Source organism: Mya arenaria, chromosome 6 (genome assembly GCF_026914265.1).
Source record: "Mya arenaria isolate MELC-2E11 chromosome 6, ASM2691426v1".
Classification (NCBI taxonomy): Eukaryota; Metazoa; Mollusca; class Bivalvia; order Myida; family Myidae; genus Mya; species Mya arenaria.
The window spans coordinates 76,982,683-76,998,464 of NC_069127.1; the positions used below are offsets into that span (position 1 = coordinate 76,982,683).

Consider the following 15,782-nt stretch of genomic DNA (forward strand, 5'->3'; position numbering starts at 1 on the left):
TAGTTTGACCAGTGTTTCGGTGTTTTGATGACTGATATCACGGACCTATAATATAAGCCATATAAATTTTATATCCCTGCTGTTATCTTAAATTTTAAACACTTCTCCCACATTGATCTTTTATGCCGACCAGGCACTCCTGCCTTTTACTACTGACACCAGTAAGGTTAGCTACAATAATAAGCGATACTTTTTATTCATTTTTTGACATTTCTTATGTATCCTAGTCTAAGATAATAGACGTGTTATACGGGATTCTTCCAATCCATTACGTGTAAACGGGTTTGCGCAAAAACCGGGGGGGGGGGGGAAAGAACATTGTATTTGGTGTGAAGTATTTTATGTTTGAAATGGATAATACTGGATGAGAAGCAGTTTCCGACGGAAAGAAGTTTCCGACAAATCGCTTTATGAAATCGCTTACCACAATGTGGTAACTAGGCAATCAAAAGTTGAAATTCTTACCGAGACACGTAAGTAACTTTATCATTATTTAATGTTTATTTTTCATTTTGTACACAAACTTGCACGTGGGGGATCGGCACGCGCCGCGTATTGCGCATGCGTGTGAACCTAATTTGCATATCTATGAATAGCTAAGGTTTTCCTTAATTGACTTATACAAACGATGATCATTGTGTATATATTTGTGAACACTGGTGTCATGCTTGTTTCGCACCTACATTCACTTAAATGTATACAAACAGGGTTCGAATTTAGACTCGCATACTCGCAAAATGCGAGCGACATTTGCAAATTGCGAGTGACTTTTATTCAAGCTCGCAAAATTCTGCGAGTGGCTTTTTCTAGACCACAAAATGTTAAAAGGAAAGTAAAATAAACATGAACTTAATTCCGCTATGTAGTCAAGTGTAAACAGCATATAAGTGGCATGTTTACACTACCGGTATAAAGAAGACAGTACGGAGTCACGCTCTAGTAGGTTTTCAAAAATAGAACAAATACGGAAAAGGCCGAGTTTTATCTCGAATCTTTCCGGGATGCTCCGAGGCGTGCATAATACAAAGTAAATACGAATGACGTAATCACCTAGCTCAATCATTGGCTAAATTTAGCGCTTTTGCGCACTATATGTAAACCCCATCATCCTTTGAATATAATTCCGCCCAACTGTCAAAATGAATAGACTTCGTTGATCGATATATTTCATGGTCCAAAGTATCCACGCTACATTTACTGTTGCTTTTTTTATTTTAAATTTATTATTTTATTGTTTTTAATACTTATAGACTTAATGAAATCTGTAGCGTGCTTGTCGAATGGGTATTAAATTACCCGATGGCGAGGGTAAATATACAAAGTGAACAATGTCAAATTATTGGACAGCTTTGTTATCAAAAAGCTGCCAGCATCAGACGAGTCTTTCCATACCCCCCAAATAGAATAAGCCATCAACAAGTTCTAGTAGTCGAGTCACTCAAGATTGATACTTTTCAATATTCATAATATGTCTTAGGTGTTAATTTCTACTTTAATTAGACAATATTATAAGGGAATAAAGCAAATAATAAAATTGCAAGTTGATTTGTCATTTTGCGAGTTGCCTCAAAATGCACTCACAAAATTTTGCGAGTGCTCCTCAAAGTTAAATTGGAACCCTGACAACACAAGTTTCCATCAGAAATGAATAAAAAAAATCATTGATATTCAGTCTCTGCCTGATTTCGAGTATGAATTGAATGTCGTCAATTTTAAGGTTTAAATTCTTCGTAAATGCTGAAGAATTAAATAACATTTCTCTTATTACAGTCTTATATCTAGTTTATTAAATAAACGGATAATAAAAACACACAACAGGCACCTTAAATGTGCCCTGCATTCAAATTGTTGGAATCTGCTTCTCATCACAAGCTAATCAGAACAATGTAAGTACCCTCTTTGCGCCCCTATTAGATACACTATATGTGACGTCACACATGTAAGAAATATATCGACAATAGCAGCTTGAGCTGTAGTTATATAAAATGTGAACAATTTTAGTAGATATTTAAACATGTATAAATAATTCAATAAAAACGTTTAAAAACTGTCGGAAACTGCTTCTCAACCAGTAAAGGTTTAAATTCATATTTTACCATGTAAGTGCAAAGCTATTTTGCACAAAACAAGCATTAAATGCATTAAAACACTTGATTTACCTTTCCATTTAAACGAAACTTGACTGACACAGACAACAATTATGCCAAACGGAACAAATAAACCCAATTGTAATAACTAGGCCACCTCCAACAAGCTTCAAGAGAGACCTCGTAAATACTTAACAACCCAGCCATGGCCGAAGTGTTCCTAATGTTGTAAAACTGTGAACTGCAGTCTTGCAAGTGTCCTTTATGTATATATCGTTACGTTTTGACAGAATCAAATGAAGAAAACCCCATCAAACTCATAATTATTCATTGGTTATTTATTTTTTGTGTATGGAACTAATATAAAATAACATTATCTAGTAATATTTCTTTATTTATAATATTTTATGGACCAAATATGCTTTAACCCGGAATCCTGATCGGAATAACTACCCACTTTTGGTACAAAATAATTTGTTTGTGAAGGATTTGCCTTATAAATCCAAAATTGAAATTTTTTTATTGGTGTAGTACAATTATTTGGACTATTATGTATTTCTGTCTCGAGTCTGCCATAGTAAAACAATCGTCAAAGACTCGTTGGCGGCCATTTCGGTGGAGTACCAGTAAGGTATATTTGGTAGAAAAACAGTGCCAGGTGTTTTCAATGTTGAAAATTGACGAGTGTTTCGGTGTTTCAATGACTGATATGATGAACAGTTATGTTGACAGGACCCAATTTAATGGTTAAAATAATCAGCTCAAATTTTTTACAGAAACCATTTTAAAGCTACAGAAAAAGAAACCCACATTAAACAACACTACATCTACATTAGTAGGCCTAATTTGAAAAAATGTACCAACTTTATTCTGACTAGTATCAGAAGAAATCAGCAGAGATATAACCCTAGACTAAGCAAATAATATAGTCATGTGTGTAGCTGACTATACGCAAATATGCACTTGCGTACTGAAATTTGGACAGGTCGAAGTTTTTGTCATACCAATTTGTCATGTCCAAAACCCCGAATTTGAAATAAAAACTGAATGGGGGGGTAAAGGGGGCATTGATCTGCGTAATCCAAAATTGGCCCCAGCTTTGTGCCTCATAGTGTCTAGTGTTTTCCGCTTGTGGCACACAGTTTACTAAAAATATTACTTACAATCCAAAAAAAGTTAATTGGCTGAAATGTACCACATGGTAATAAGATCCTTGCATGGGACTGGTGGGGTCAGTTTTCAAATTTAGGAAATGACCTGACTCAAGTTGGTGGAATCTTCACTATTGGTCTTAATTGGATCTAAGATTGATGTAGCCAATTGGATTGAGTTGTGTAAATAACCTATAACTACATAAAAAATTTAATAAACTTAATTAAGTATGACCATAGGATTGACTAAGTTTGATATTGAATACCACCTATGATCTTTTTCTAAAAGGGTCAAGTTTTCACACACCTGCACGGGCCTGCACAGCTTTTTCAGAAAGGTGTTTGGAATCATGGGTGTACATGTAGATTCACTAATTAACACATACTTTCTTCTTGGACCTGTACATCATTTTAAGAAAAGGTAAGATTTATCCTAGAACGCTTCTTTGGGATATATTTTCCTTAAAGAATAACCCCAAGGTCACGGAAGAATAACCCCCAGATTACATAAGCAGGATGGGCCATAACATCTAATTTGGCTTAGCTACACCCCTTGAAATGTTGGGGATAGTTTCATTAAATGAAAAAATACATGTTGATAAAATATTAGAATAAGCAAAATTCTTGGCAATCTCCCAGTGATCTTGAACACCAGCACCATTGCAAACACTAATGAAATAAAACAAAATGTTTTAGGTCAAGTTGAAAAAAGAATTTCAAAAGTTTAAATATCAAAACTTGATTATAAATATTATGATCAAGTTTATGATTTTTTTATCACTTAAAATGCAAATGGAGCATTTATATTTTAGGGTAATTTACATCATTAACCCAGAAATGATATATTGCATATCCAGTTCAGAGTGATGGCATCAGCTGAGTCTGAAGGGCTACACCTGATAATGTCTGTCATAACACCAATTTTGATAATCTTCTAACGGATAATGATTAACATGAAACATCTTAAGTGGCACTTACATAGCATGTACCTGTCATATTTTATTTATGGGTGATGAAGATTCTGATTTTTTTGTTACAAGCAATCATTCAAACCAATAGCTGAGTTCAAGAAATTTAACCTGTCTTTAAAAAGTATTGTATGATATCCATAACTAGGAAAAAAAACATGCTAGTTTTTTTTTGGTTTAAGGCATACATATGAATTATTGTGTACATAATATTAATGAAATCATTTTTATTTTTTTCAGATGTCGATTTGCTGAAGAAGTCACCTTATTCGCAGAAGGTACACATAAAGAATGGTCTACGATACAAAGTGTGGACATTTGATGAAAACAGTATTGAACCAACAGTGTTCAAAAACTTACATAAAGTATTTAACAAAAGAACTAGAGAATTGACATTAGAAGCTGCCGGCTTCTCAAATAAACAGTCATATTCTACGTTGTTTGGATTTTATTTAACATACAAACAACTGCCATTGCTTGAAGTAAATTTAGACATAAGAAAAAGAAAAGTTATATTACGTTACCAAGGAGCTACGTCTTTTCAACGGGTTACTTTGCCAGTTGAAGAGCTACGAGATTGGCGTTTATTGTCCTTCGCTGTGAACAGAACCCACTTCTCAGTAACTTCAGGGTGTGCAGTAGAAAGATCAGTGAGACTTAATCAGAAAGTTACGAAAATCCCTAAAAGAGCATTTCTAGTAATCGGAAGTGACAAATCTGGAGGGAACAGATTTGGTGTAAGTAAAAATCTTAAACTTTAAAGTTTATGAAACCAGGCAAGGATTGTTGTAGCTTTGATATTGTTGTTGTCATTGGTATCCTCAATCTTTTGTAGAATATGGAGCATTTACGAGAAGACCCCCGGAAATTTATGGGGATTTTTTTATTTATATCTATTCATAAAAACTGTAAAGATTTCTTATCTTTGAGTTTTGAAAGGTAAATCTTTGTAAATGAAGAAAAAAAGACTTTTCGATTTATTTTCTCACAAAACAAAGTTATTATTTTTATATCGACATATGAGATGTATCATCAGTGTTATTTATTGTTGATATCAATCATGCTAGATATATTTATGTCTGTGCACCAGGGATCACTCCTGAAGGCTGTATTGCACCCAAGGTACCTGCAGAAGACAGAACTCAGCTGTTTTAACCAAGGTAATTCATTCCGGTGTCAAGACCTATGAACATAATTAAAATATAATTCTAGACTTTAGTCAATTAATGGTACGATATTACTGTGGTGTCACAGTATTGTTCTAATTTTTAAATTTTATATATTGCGCAACATAAAATTTGTCAAAAGTATCCACTGACAGTTGCTCAATAATAAAACAAGGCTAATGTCATTTAATATACCCGTAATACTACAAAGAATAGGCAATTAAGGATCAGCTTTTTGATAAGTTTCTTGTCAAGTTATTTTTGAACCTAAACGAAATAAGAACACATTAAGGGAAATAATATAAGCACACCAAATGATATGTATGGATGAAGATTTTAATGAAGATTTTGAATTCTAGAAGAAAAAATTATATCAATTAAAAATTAAAACATGCAGTCAAGATCAGTAAAAAAGCTGAACCTACTAAATGAATGTTTCAGCATTTTCTGACATTACTGTAGGAGTCAATCCTGTTTCTCTTGTGTGTTATTAAATCTTGGTCATAAATTCTTACATCTGTTTTAAGTTACACATAAATTTGTAACTGTTACTCAAATATGAGTTAAGTATGCTTCACAAATCATAAAAAACTGCTCCCTGCTTAGTGGAGAATTAGAGGGTAATGATGTGGTTAGCCGCAGACCATTGAAGTAATCATCCTTGCTATAAAGCCAATCTCCAGGTAATACAGAACAGTACACAAACACAGGAAGGAAACAGGAATAAGATAATCAGTTTCTGCAGTCTTGATTTTGTACAGAAATGGCAAATTCGCTGGTTTTGTATTTTAAGCAAATGCTAGGACTTAGATGTTTTTTTATGTACTTGATACTTATTGTCGAAATTCTTGTGTTTCTATTTCCTGTTAAGGGTTGTTTTTGTCTGGCATTTTTTATTATTCAAGAATAACGACATAAGAACTAAATGTTGCTATTCTTTTATTCTAAATGGTAATTGTGCAGTTAAACTAGATTAACAATTCTATTTCCTTTAACAACAATGTTTCAACATTATTAAATGGTTTTTAAAAGTAAACTTTAATAAATAATAGTTTTAATACAAAATCTTGAATCTCTTTATTTCCTTTAAAATTTAAGCTTTCAGAAGAAAAGACAAGAAGCTCTTTAAAGAACCAAAAAAGATGGCTCAGGGATACAAAACCCTTATGCCAAACTGTAAAGGTTTTTTCAATACAATATTCCGAACTCAGTTCATTTGACTTAAATGTTCTTTGTTTCAATGTGCATGTGTATTACAGTTGAGGTGGGAGGTGGTTATGAGACTGGATACGTGAACGATGAGGCTGTACACGCGGACCGAATCCTTCTTCTCGAACAACAAATAACTCTCCTTAACAACCTTGTCAACAAACTCAAGGCACAGGTATACATTTGTCACGGTAACAGTCATGGATTGCAGTAGAAAAGTGATCTTTATCAGTAGATGTCTTCAATGGATCCTGTTTCCCAGAATGATAAAACTATTGATCATTGTTATCAACTATTTAGCACAGGACACATTTTAGAAGGAAATCATACATTGGAAGACCTAGTTAAATTTAGTAAAATATGAAACCATTCTTATCATTGTTGCAAATTACACTGTTAAATTGTCTCTGATGCACAGCACATCTAAAATAACTTAAAAATAAGAGATTAGTATATACACAATGTATTTTATAAAATAAAGGTTTCTTTCTCCCCACAGAATGTTGAGCTCACTGCCCAGGTCGGGGATCTTCAGGAACAGTGTGGAAGCGAAGATCCGTGTAATGGGGAGTGTGAGTGGGGAGGACGCGTATATGACCAAGGAGAAACATGGAGCCCAGACACCTGCACTGTGTGTGTTTGTAAGGTATGTAGGTGTTGAGTGGGTGTGGCAGGGCTGGATATATGACCAAGGAGATACATGGAGCCCAGACACCCGCACTGTCTGTGTTTGTAAGGTAGGTTTGGATGTGTGTGGCTAGGCTGGGTATATGACTTAAGGGAAACATGGAGTCCAGACACCTGCACTGTCTGTGTTTGTAAGGTAGGTTTGGATTTGTGTGGCTGGGCCGGGTATATGACCTAGGGGAAACATGGAGTCCAGACACCTGCACTGCCTGTGTTTGTAAGGTATGTTTGGATTTGTGTGGCTGGGCCGGGTATATGACCTAGGTTACATTTTAGTAGAAATGATGGTGCAGATTTTTACATATGATTGGTTTATGATTACATAATTGTACATTATAACTTTCTTTTCATTTAAAGATTTATCATATTTAAAAAAAAACAAACAGGATAGTTTAACGAGTATTACAACTTCTCTTTTCATTTAAAGATTTATCATATTTAAAATTTAATGAGTAAAGTATTTTATTCTTTTACAGAACCGTTTCCCAGACTGCTTGGTGAGAACTGATGTGCCATCATGTCAAAGTAAGTTTAAAGAGTTAGACCACATTGTAAGTTGTCATTTACTGACTCTATTAACTTTTATTATGTATTATATTGATTTGTATCCAGGGGCAGTTCCATGATTTTGTGTAAGTGGGGGTGCAACTTTGGCCATGTTCCACATCACCCAGAACCAAATAAAATCATTGTAAAACTTTTACACTAAAATATATATGTTTTTGCTACAGCCCTATTTGTGAACAGCATTACTACATATTTAGGTCAAACTAAGTTCATTTACTTCTGACAATGTTCTTAGTGTTAGTTCAGAACCTTCTTCGCTTCAAAATAATGTCTCCAAACATTGATATTAAACTCAAAAACAGCAGGAAACACTTCTGTTATAGTATTATGGGGTTTGTTCATTAGGTTCCAAATGACATATAAAACATAGGTAGAACTTTATGGTCCCTTCGTGTGCTAACCCCACAATTAAATGTTGTACCTTTGCAGCCCCATGTATGACCAGTCCATGTCAGAACTACGGTCAGTGTGTGTCCGTGAACCAGTCCAGTGTTGTTGCTGATGACTTCTTGTGTGTGTGTCCATCTCCGTATGACGGGCAGTACTGTGAGCAAAAGGAGAACCCATGTGTGTGGCCCCAGAACCCGGGTATCTGTGACCAGAACCTTCTCCGCTACTACTATGATATGGACCTGCAGGACTGCCTGCCCTTCAACTACACTGGTTAGTTGATAACTTAATAATTCTAGTGCCAGTTAGGCTTATTTTACGCTTTAAATGACAGACCTTAAAAACTTAATTTCAATATTTAAGACTTCCAATACATGGGGTATAACTTATAAAGGCTGTTGCTAAGTAAGAATAAAGTATATACATGTATGCACATATTGTGCAGAATGGCTGTGTCAAAGATTGGAATCAATGCGGCAATACAGTCCACAATTGAACATACGTCTATGATTCCCCAACAGGTTGTGGAGGTAATGTGAACAATTACGAGAGCCTGGAGGAGTGTCGGGCACTGACCCTGATTGGGGCGTGCTGTTTCCGTAGTTACTCCATCCGGACAGAGGATGTTCTCATCAGCTCTCAACAGGAAGTCTTCGGCTGCAAGGTAATTAAAACTAAATCACCTCATGGCCACTTTCTGTAGCATGTTTTTTATTTTTATTTTTTCTTTGGCATATTATTTAGTCATTTTCAAGCCAGGTTAAGATGTTGAATAGAAACACTTTCAAAAGTGTATGCCTGATAGTCTTTTGCCTATCAGGCAAATGGTTCAAAGTGGCTCCCTGATCATGGTAGTATTTTGCTCCCTCATAATAGACAAAAGTAAATGTAGTGGTTTCAACCCAGACCCATATCAAATAGGAGCTCTATTCACCATGGAGTTAATAGTTAACCACAACTTATTTATGAACTGATATATTTGTGACACTGTTCATTCATCGCTTTCAGGAGATAAGCCTATCCGAGTGTCAGATGACACACAGACAGCTGGTGGGAGACAAGAGGATCGAGGTGATCTCGTTCTTCCCAAACATCACATGCCAGACGGCCGGGTGTGGGCAGCGAGTGAGTGCTGAGTGTCGGATAGATGACCGCACATACAAGGTCGGGGAACGTGCGATTCTTGGCTGTCAGGAGTGCACTTGTGAGCGGTCAGGGCAGTTTGTTTGCAGGTAAGAACCTGACAATCACAAGGTCAATACCTAATAGTAGAATTTATTTTACTTAATTTATGTTAGACAGTGTTTAATAATTCATTTTGCCACTTAGGTGTCCTTTGTTGACTGATTGATCGAGTTTAAATGATTTTTTAGAGAGCCTCTTTTTTCTTTGCAATTATTTTTACCTTAAAGGCTGTCATTTTATGCACATAATTAATATGATACTAGTATCTGTAGAAGGACATGCATTAAATTTTATTTAATTGGTGAGCGTTACTGGAATGTATTTCATTAATTAATAAACGCAATGATTGCAGTCAATTCAGTGAGGTAACCGTTTCTTTTTCCAGCTGTGTACAGCGTGCAGTACGGAAGGAGATTCGATCGATGTCAGCTACAGAATTGGCACAGTTTCAAGCCGCGATCCAGGAGCTTCGTCTTGTTGGCCCTGACAACCCCTGGGACGAATTCCGTGATCTCTATATGCGGCACACCATGCACTCGAATGGTGGGCCTTACTTCCTGCCCTGGCACCGTCTGTTCCTGCGAAAACTTGAACAGAAGCTACAGCAGATTGATTGCAGTATTACTCTCCCGTATTTTGACTTCTCGACAGATGTGGGTAGTTTTGAAGAAGCAATTATTTGGCAACCAAATTACTTTGGAGGGAATGGTGTTATAGACAACTGCGTTCCAGATCATCAGTTTGGGTTGCCCGGTTCATGGAGACCTTGCATCAAGAGAAACTTCAACACAAAGGTCAAGTTACCATCTTTACTAGAGCTATCACTAGCTCTTGCCAGTGAGGATTACACTGAGATGAGCATGTGTCTGGAGTCGTACGTCTCGTACATTCACACATACATTGGAGGGGACATGTCGACAAGAGCCGCTCCTTACGATCCCATCTTCTACTCCATCCATGCATACATTGATATGCTGTACTGGCAGTGGCAGCAAAAGCCAGGAAACAAGTTCAAGTACCCTCCAGCATTTGGGAACATTCCCATGGTGCCCTTCAACGTGCCACCCAGTGCCATCTTTGACCTGGAAAACGACCTTTGTGTCACCTACCTCTGGCCGGGACAAGGTGGGTATAGTTTACCGGGTGCCTGTTCCACAGACATTTTGAAATTTAAATGACTTCAATTTAAAATATTTTATTTTTCCAATAAATAGCCATATTACTGTAGTCACTCAAAAGTTAATGAACATATTTTGTGTCAGTTGGCATCTTCTTTCTCTCTTTCTTGCCTTGTTTCTAATTAAAAAGTCTATTCCATCCAGTATGAAGTTGAATTGGCAATAAAAAAATGTCTGTTATGACAAATCAAAATGTTGAATTGTAAGATTTAGTTTTCAGCAATGATGTTAGGCAATTGTTACTTTTTAATGTTATCAAAATTCCTGACATTTTGTCCTCAACATATTTATCTCAGGTTCCCAGTGCAACTACACGAGTGACAGTGATGATGGGGACCGTGACAGAGGGGACGTTATTCCTGAGGGGGCCACAGACTTCACTGGAGGATTTAACTCCCTTGGTTACGATGCCAAGGGATATGACCGCAGAGAGTTTAATAAATATGGATACAAGAAAAATGGTAACTTATTTCCTTTTATATTCTGTATAAACATGTAGCTTATGTTCTTTTTCAGAAAATTATACTCGATGACAGGTCGTAGTGTAAGTGTTGTGACCAAATATTAATAATCAATGCCATTTTTTTTTAAATGTTACTGGTGGCCAAGAATATCTACATTTCATGCCCTTGTGCCAAATTATTGTAACTTGGTTTGTTTGAATCTAGCTGAACATTTTAAATCCTGCATTGTAATTTGCAAACTTTCCCACTCACGAATTGGTATTGATAATAAAGTATACTTTTTATTTATTTTTTATTCTATGTGTCAATTTTTACGTACTATATTTTATTCATGTATTAATCATCTGCTTCCCTTGCAGGATACAATCGTGATGGATATGATGTTGACGGTTATGACACTGATGGTTACAGCCGGTTTGGTTATGATCGTGATGGTTACAGTCGCTATGGTTACGACATAGAGGGTTGGAATAAGGATAACATGCAGGATTTGTCGGGAAGATATGACGCGTACGGTTACGATGTTGAATGCCTTGATATAAGAGGTAGAGTTGAATTGAATAAAATCAATGCTATAATGCATTGAATTTTAAATATAGAGTCATTCTTAAAAAAAAAAAATGGTTTTACCATCAAATTTCTTACGTTCCCCGGCAAGGGAAAAAATCCATTCAATTTTGATCCATCTCCATCCCCCGAATATTCTTACAACATACAGTCGAAACTCGATGGCTCGATATTCTAGGGACCGGCAAAAGTTTTTCGAGCCTCGAGAATATCGAGCCAAGCAGGATTGCTTACAGAATGTTATTTTTTCATTTGTTACATAAAGTCTTATTTACCTCGTTTGTTATTGGCTACGCAAGAGAAGGAAGAGTATTTATTGGGCATATTTACGCACCCTAAATTTCGTAATATGACTTATTCGATTATTAGAAAATATCATTTTATTTTTTTATTTATAATAAAAATACAGTTATGCGAAATAAGCAATTGGAAACAGTGGGTAACACAAACATAGCTCAAAATGCATAGTAATTTAGGGATGGATAACAATTAGAGACAGAACTTAAAGTGATGGCATGTTTATTCAAACTGTTAAACCATTTAAATTTGATAATAATTATAATATCAGTCAAGCAATTTTAATCGATTAGCGCCTTCTGCTAAATGAAGCCAATCAAACAAATCAAGGTGTGAGATTCTTAACTGAACCCGCGAAAATGACATAAGTAAATAAAAATCGGTCCTTTTGATTTGGTTCGAGCCAACGAGGATATCGAGCCATGAGATATCGAGCCAACGAGTTTCGACTGTATATATATATATATACTTTATACAGCGCTTTCAGACTAGTTTAGATAAAATGCTAAAAAAGTAGAATACTGAAAAAAATGCACACACAGGAGCATTTTATGACAATCTGAAAATCCCCCTGGTTGAGAACAAAATCGTCTGGTTTCCTGGGCCAAATCCCATTGGAAGCCTTCGAGAAATATCGTTTGGCATGTACGAAAAGTGATGAATTAAAATAAACAATTTAGATAGGCAATACTTTTATATTGATTTAGTAAAAACAAGCTCAAATAACAATACAAATCTGAAATAGAAATTGAATTAACATAATATAGACGTTAGAAATGTGTAAAACAGAATTCAAATAAAAATTGTGCTTGATAATAATTCCTGAATTAAAATTGATAACGCAAAAAAAGTGTGTTTAGTCTTTTTATCTGGCAGTACTAATTAACCAAGCCTGGATTATTTTGCAGGCTACACTAGGGCTGGTTATGACAGGTATGGGTTTAACAGTCTAGGGTATGACAGAGAGAGATGTAATATATTCTACAAGGGCCCGTTCGCCCCACTCCAGTCTCGGCAGATATGGGACATCCTGCTACGCCAACCCAAAGCCTTCCTGATGAGCCTGTCCCGCACTTGCCCCGGGCTCGAGCCTCTCCCCGTCAACTGGCTACAACAGTACTGGATCACTGATATCAAGGACGTCTCTGGTAAAAGGAAAAATAAGAATTAATTTAATAGCCCTTGTAATAACATAGATTGCTTTTATTTTACGAGGTTTGTTCTTGGTGATTTTTGGTTTGGGCCAATTTTACAAGGTTTTTAACTTCTTGATGCCATTATTTAATCAACTAGCTAGGTTTTACATTCGAGACGTAATTGATTCACAGAAAATCACTAAAACTAAACCTAAACGAATGTTCAACAATCTCTATTACCTAAAGCTAAAATATTGGCTATAACTTGGTTTAAGATATTTACGAATGGAGTCATATTAGCAAAAGACACAAGTTAAAAATGTTCACAGACAGTAGTCATGTTAGCAACAGACACTTGTTAAAAATGTTCACAGACAGTAGTCATGTTAGCAATAGAAACACATGTTAAAAATGTTCACAGACAGTAGGCATGTTAGCAATAGAAACACATGTTAAAAATGTTCACAGACAGTAGTCATGTAAGCAATAGACACACATGTTAAAAATGTTCACAGACAGTAGGCATGTTAGCAATAGACACACATGTTAAAAATGTTCACAGACAGTAGGCATGTTAGCAATAGACACACATGTTAAAAATGTTCACAAACAGTAGTCATGTAAGCAATAGAAACACATGTTAAAAATGTTCAGAGACAGTAGGCATGTTAGCAATAGAAACACATGTTAAAAATGTTCACAGGCAGTAGGCATGTTAGCAATAGAAACACATGTTAAAAATGTTCACAGACAGTAGGCATGTTAGCAATAGAAACACATGTTAAAAATGTTCACAGACAGTAGTCATGTTAGCAATAGAAACACATGTTAAAAATGTTCACAGGCAGTAGGCATGTTAGCAATAGATACACATGTTAAAAATGTTCACAGACAGTAGTCATGTTAGCAATAGAAACACATGTTAAAAATGTTCACAGACAGTAGTCATGTTAGCAACAGACACTTGTTAAAAATGTTCACAGAAAGTAGTCATGTTAGCAATAGAAACACATGTTAAAAATGTTCACAGACAGTAGGCATGTTAGCAATAGACACTTGTTAAAAATGTTCACAGACAGTAGTCATGTAAGCAATAGACACACATGTTAAAAATGTTCACAGACAGTAGGCATGTTAGCAATAGACACACATGTTAAAAATGTTCACAGACAGTAGTCATGTTAGCAATAGACACATGTTAAAAATGTTCACAGACAGTAGGCATGTTAGCAATAGACACTTGTTAAAAATGTTCACAGACAGTAGTCATGTTAGCAATAGACACACATGTTAAAAATGTTCACAGACAGTAGTCATGTAAGCAATAGACACATGTTAAAAATGTTCACAGACAGTAGTCATGTAAGCAATAGACACATGTTAAAAATGTTCACAGACAGTAGGCATGTTAGCAATAGAAACACATGTTAAAAATGTTCACAGACAGTAGTCATGTAAGCAATAGACACATGTTAAAAATGTTCACAGACAGTAGGCATGTTAGCAATAGAAACACATGTTAAAAATGTTCACAGACAGTAGTCATGTAAGCAATAGACACATGTTAAAAATGTTCACAGACAGTAGTCATGTTAGCAATAGAAACACATGTTAAAAATGTTCACAGACAGTAGTCATGTAAGCAATAGACACACATGTTAAAAATGTTCACAGACAGTAGGCATGTTAGCAATAGACACACATGTTAAAAATGTTCACAGACAGTAGGCATGTTAGCAATAGACACACATGTTAAAAATGTTCACAGACAGTAGTCATGTAAGCAATAGAAACACGTGTTAAAAATGTTCAGAGACAGTAGGCATGTTAGCAATAGAAACACATGTTAAAAATGTTCACAGGCAGTAGGCATGTTAGCAATAGAAACACATGTTAAAAATGTTCACAGACAGTAGGCATGTTAGCAATAGAAACACATGTTAAAAATGTTCACAGACAGTAGTCATGTTAGCAATAGAAACACATGTTAAAAATGTTCACAGGCAGTAGGCATGTTAGCAATAGACACACATGTTAAAAATGTTCACAGACAGTAGTCATGTTAGCGATAGACACACATGTTAAAAATGTTCACAGACAGTAGTCATGTTAGCAATAGAAACACATGTTAAAAATGTTCACAGACAGTAGTCATGTTAGCAATAGAAACACATGTTAAAAATGTTCACAGGCAGTAGGCATGTTAGCAATAGAAACACATGTTAAAAATGTTCACAGACAGTAGTCATGTAAGCAATAGACACATGTTAAAAATGTTCACAGACAGTAGGCATGTTAGCATTAGAAACACATGTTAAAAATGTTCACAGACAGTAGTCATGTTAGCAATAGAAACACATGTTAAAATGTTCACAGGCAGTAGTCATGTAAGCAATAGACACATGTTAAAAATGTTCACAGACAGTAGTCATGTAAGCAATAGACACATGTTAAAATGTTCACAGGCAGTAGGCATGTTAGCAATAGACACACATGTTAAAAATGTTTACAGACAGTAGTCATGTAAGCAATAGAAACACATGTTAAAAATGTTCACAGACAGTAGGCATGTTAGCAATAGAAACACATGTTAAAAATGTTCACAGACAGTAGTCATGTTAGCAATAGAAACACATGTTAAAAATGTTCACAGACAGTAGGCATGTTAGCAATAGAAACACATGTTAAAAATGTTCACAGACAGTAGTCATGTTAGCAATAGAAACACAT

General features: G+C 35.5%; 1 protein-coding gene across 1 annotated transcript in view; it reads left to right on the top strand.

Moving 5' to 3' along the window:
- Nucleotides 1–339: 339 nt before the first annotated feature.
- LOC128239356 (uncharacterized) overlaps nucleotides 340–15,782 on the top strand; it is a 34,574-nt gene continuing 19,131 nt past the window's right edge. Inside the window, exons 1-13 of the mRNA XM_052955976.1 lie at nucleotides 340–473; nucleotides 4,447–4,943; nucleotides 5,297–5,366; nucleotides 6,632–6,756; nucleotides 7,081–7,227; nucleotides 7,745–7,793; nucleotides 8,265–8,498; nucleotides 8,747–8,889; nucleotides 9,234–9,457; nucleotides 9,796–10,535; nucleotides 10,885–11,049; nucleotides 11,412–11,597; nucleotides 12,825–13,064. Coding sequence (XP_052811936.1) covers nucleotides 365–473; nucleotides 4,447–4,943; nucleotides 5,297–5,366; nucleotides 6,632–6,756; nucleotides 7,081–7,227; nucleotides 7,745–7,793; nucleotides 8,265–8,498; nucleotides 8,747–8,889; nucleotides 9,234–9,457; nucleotides 9,796–10,535; nucleotides 10,885–11,049; nucleotides 11,412–11,597; nucleotides 12,825–13,064 — 2,929 coding nt within the window. The 5' untranslated portion in view covers nucleotides 340–364. The remainder of the gene's footprint in view (nucleotides 474–4,446; nucleotides 4,944–5,296; nucleotides 5,367–6,631; nucleotides 6,757–7,080; nucleotides 7,228–7,744; nucleotides 7,794–8,264; nucleotides 8,499–8,746; nucleotides 8,890–9,233; nucleotides 9,458–9,795; nucleotides 10,536–10,884; nucleotides 11,050–11,411; nucleotides 11,598–12,824; nucleotides 13,065–15,782) is intronic.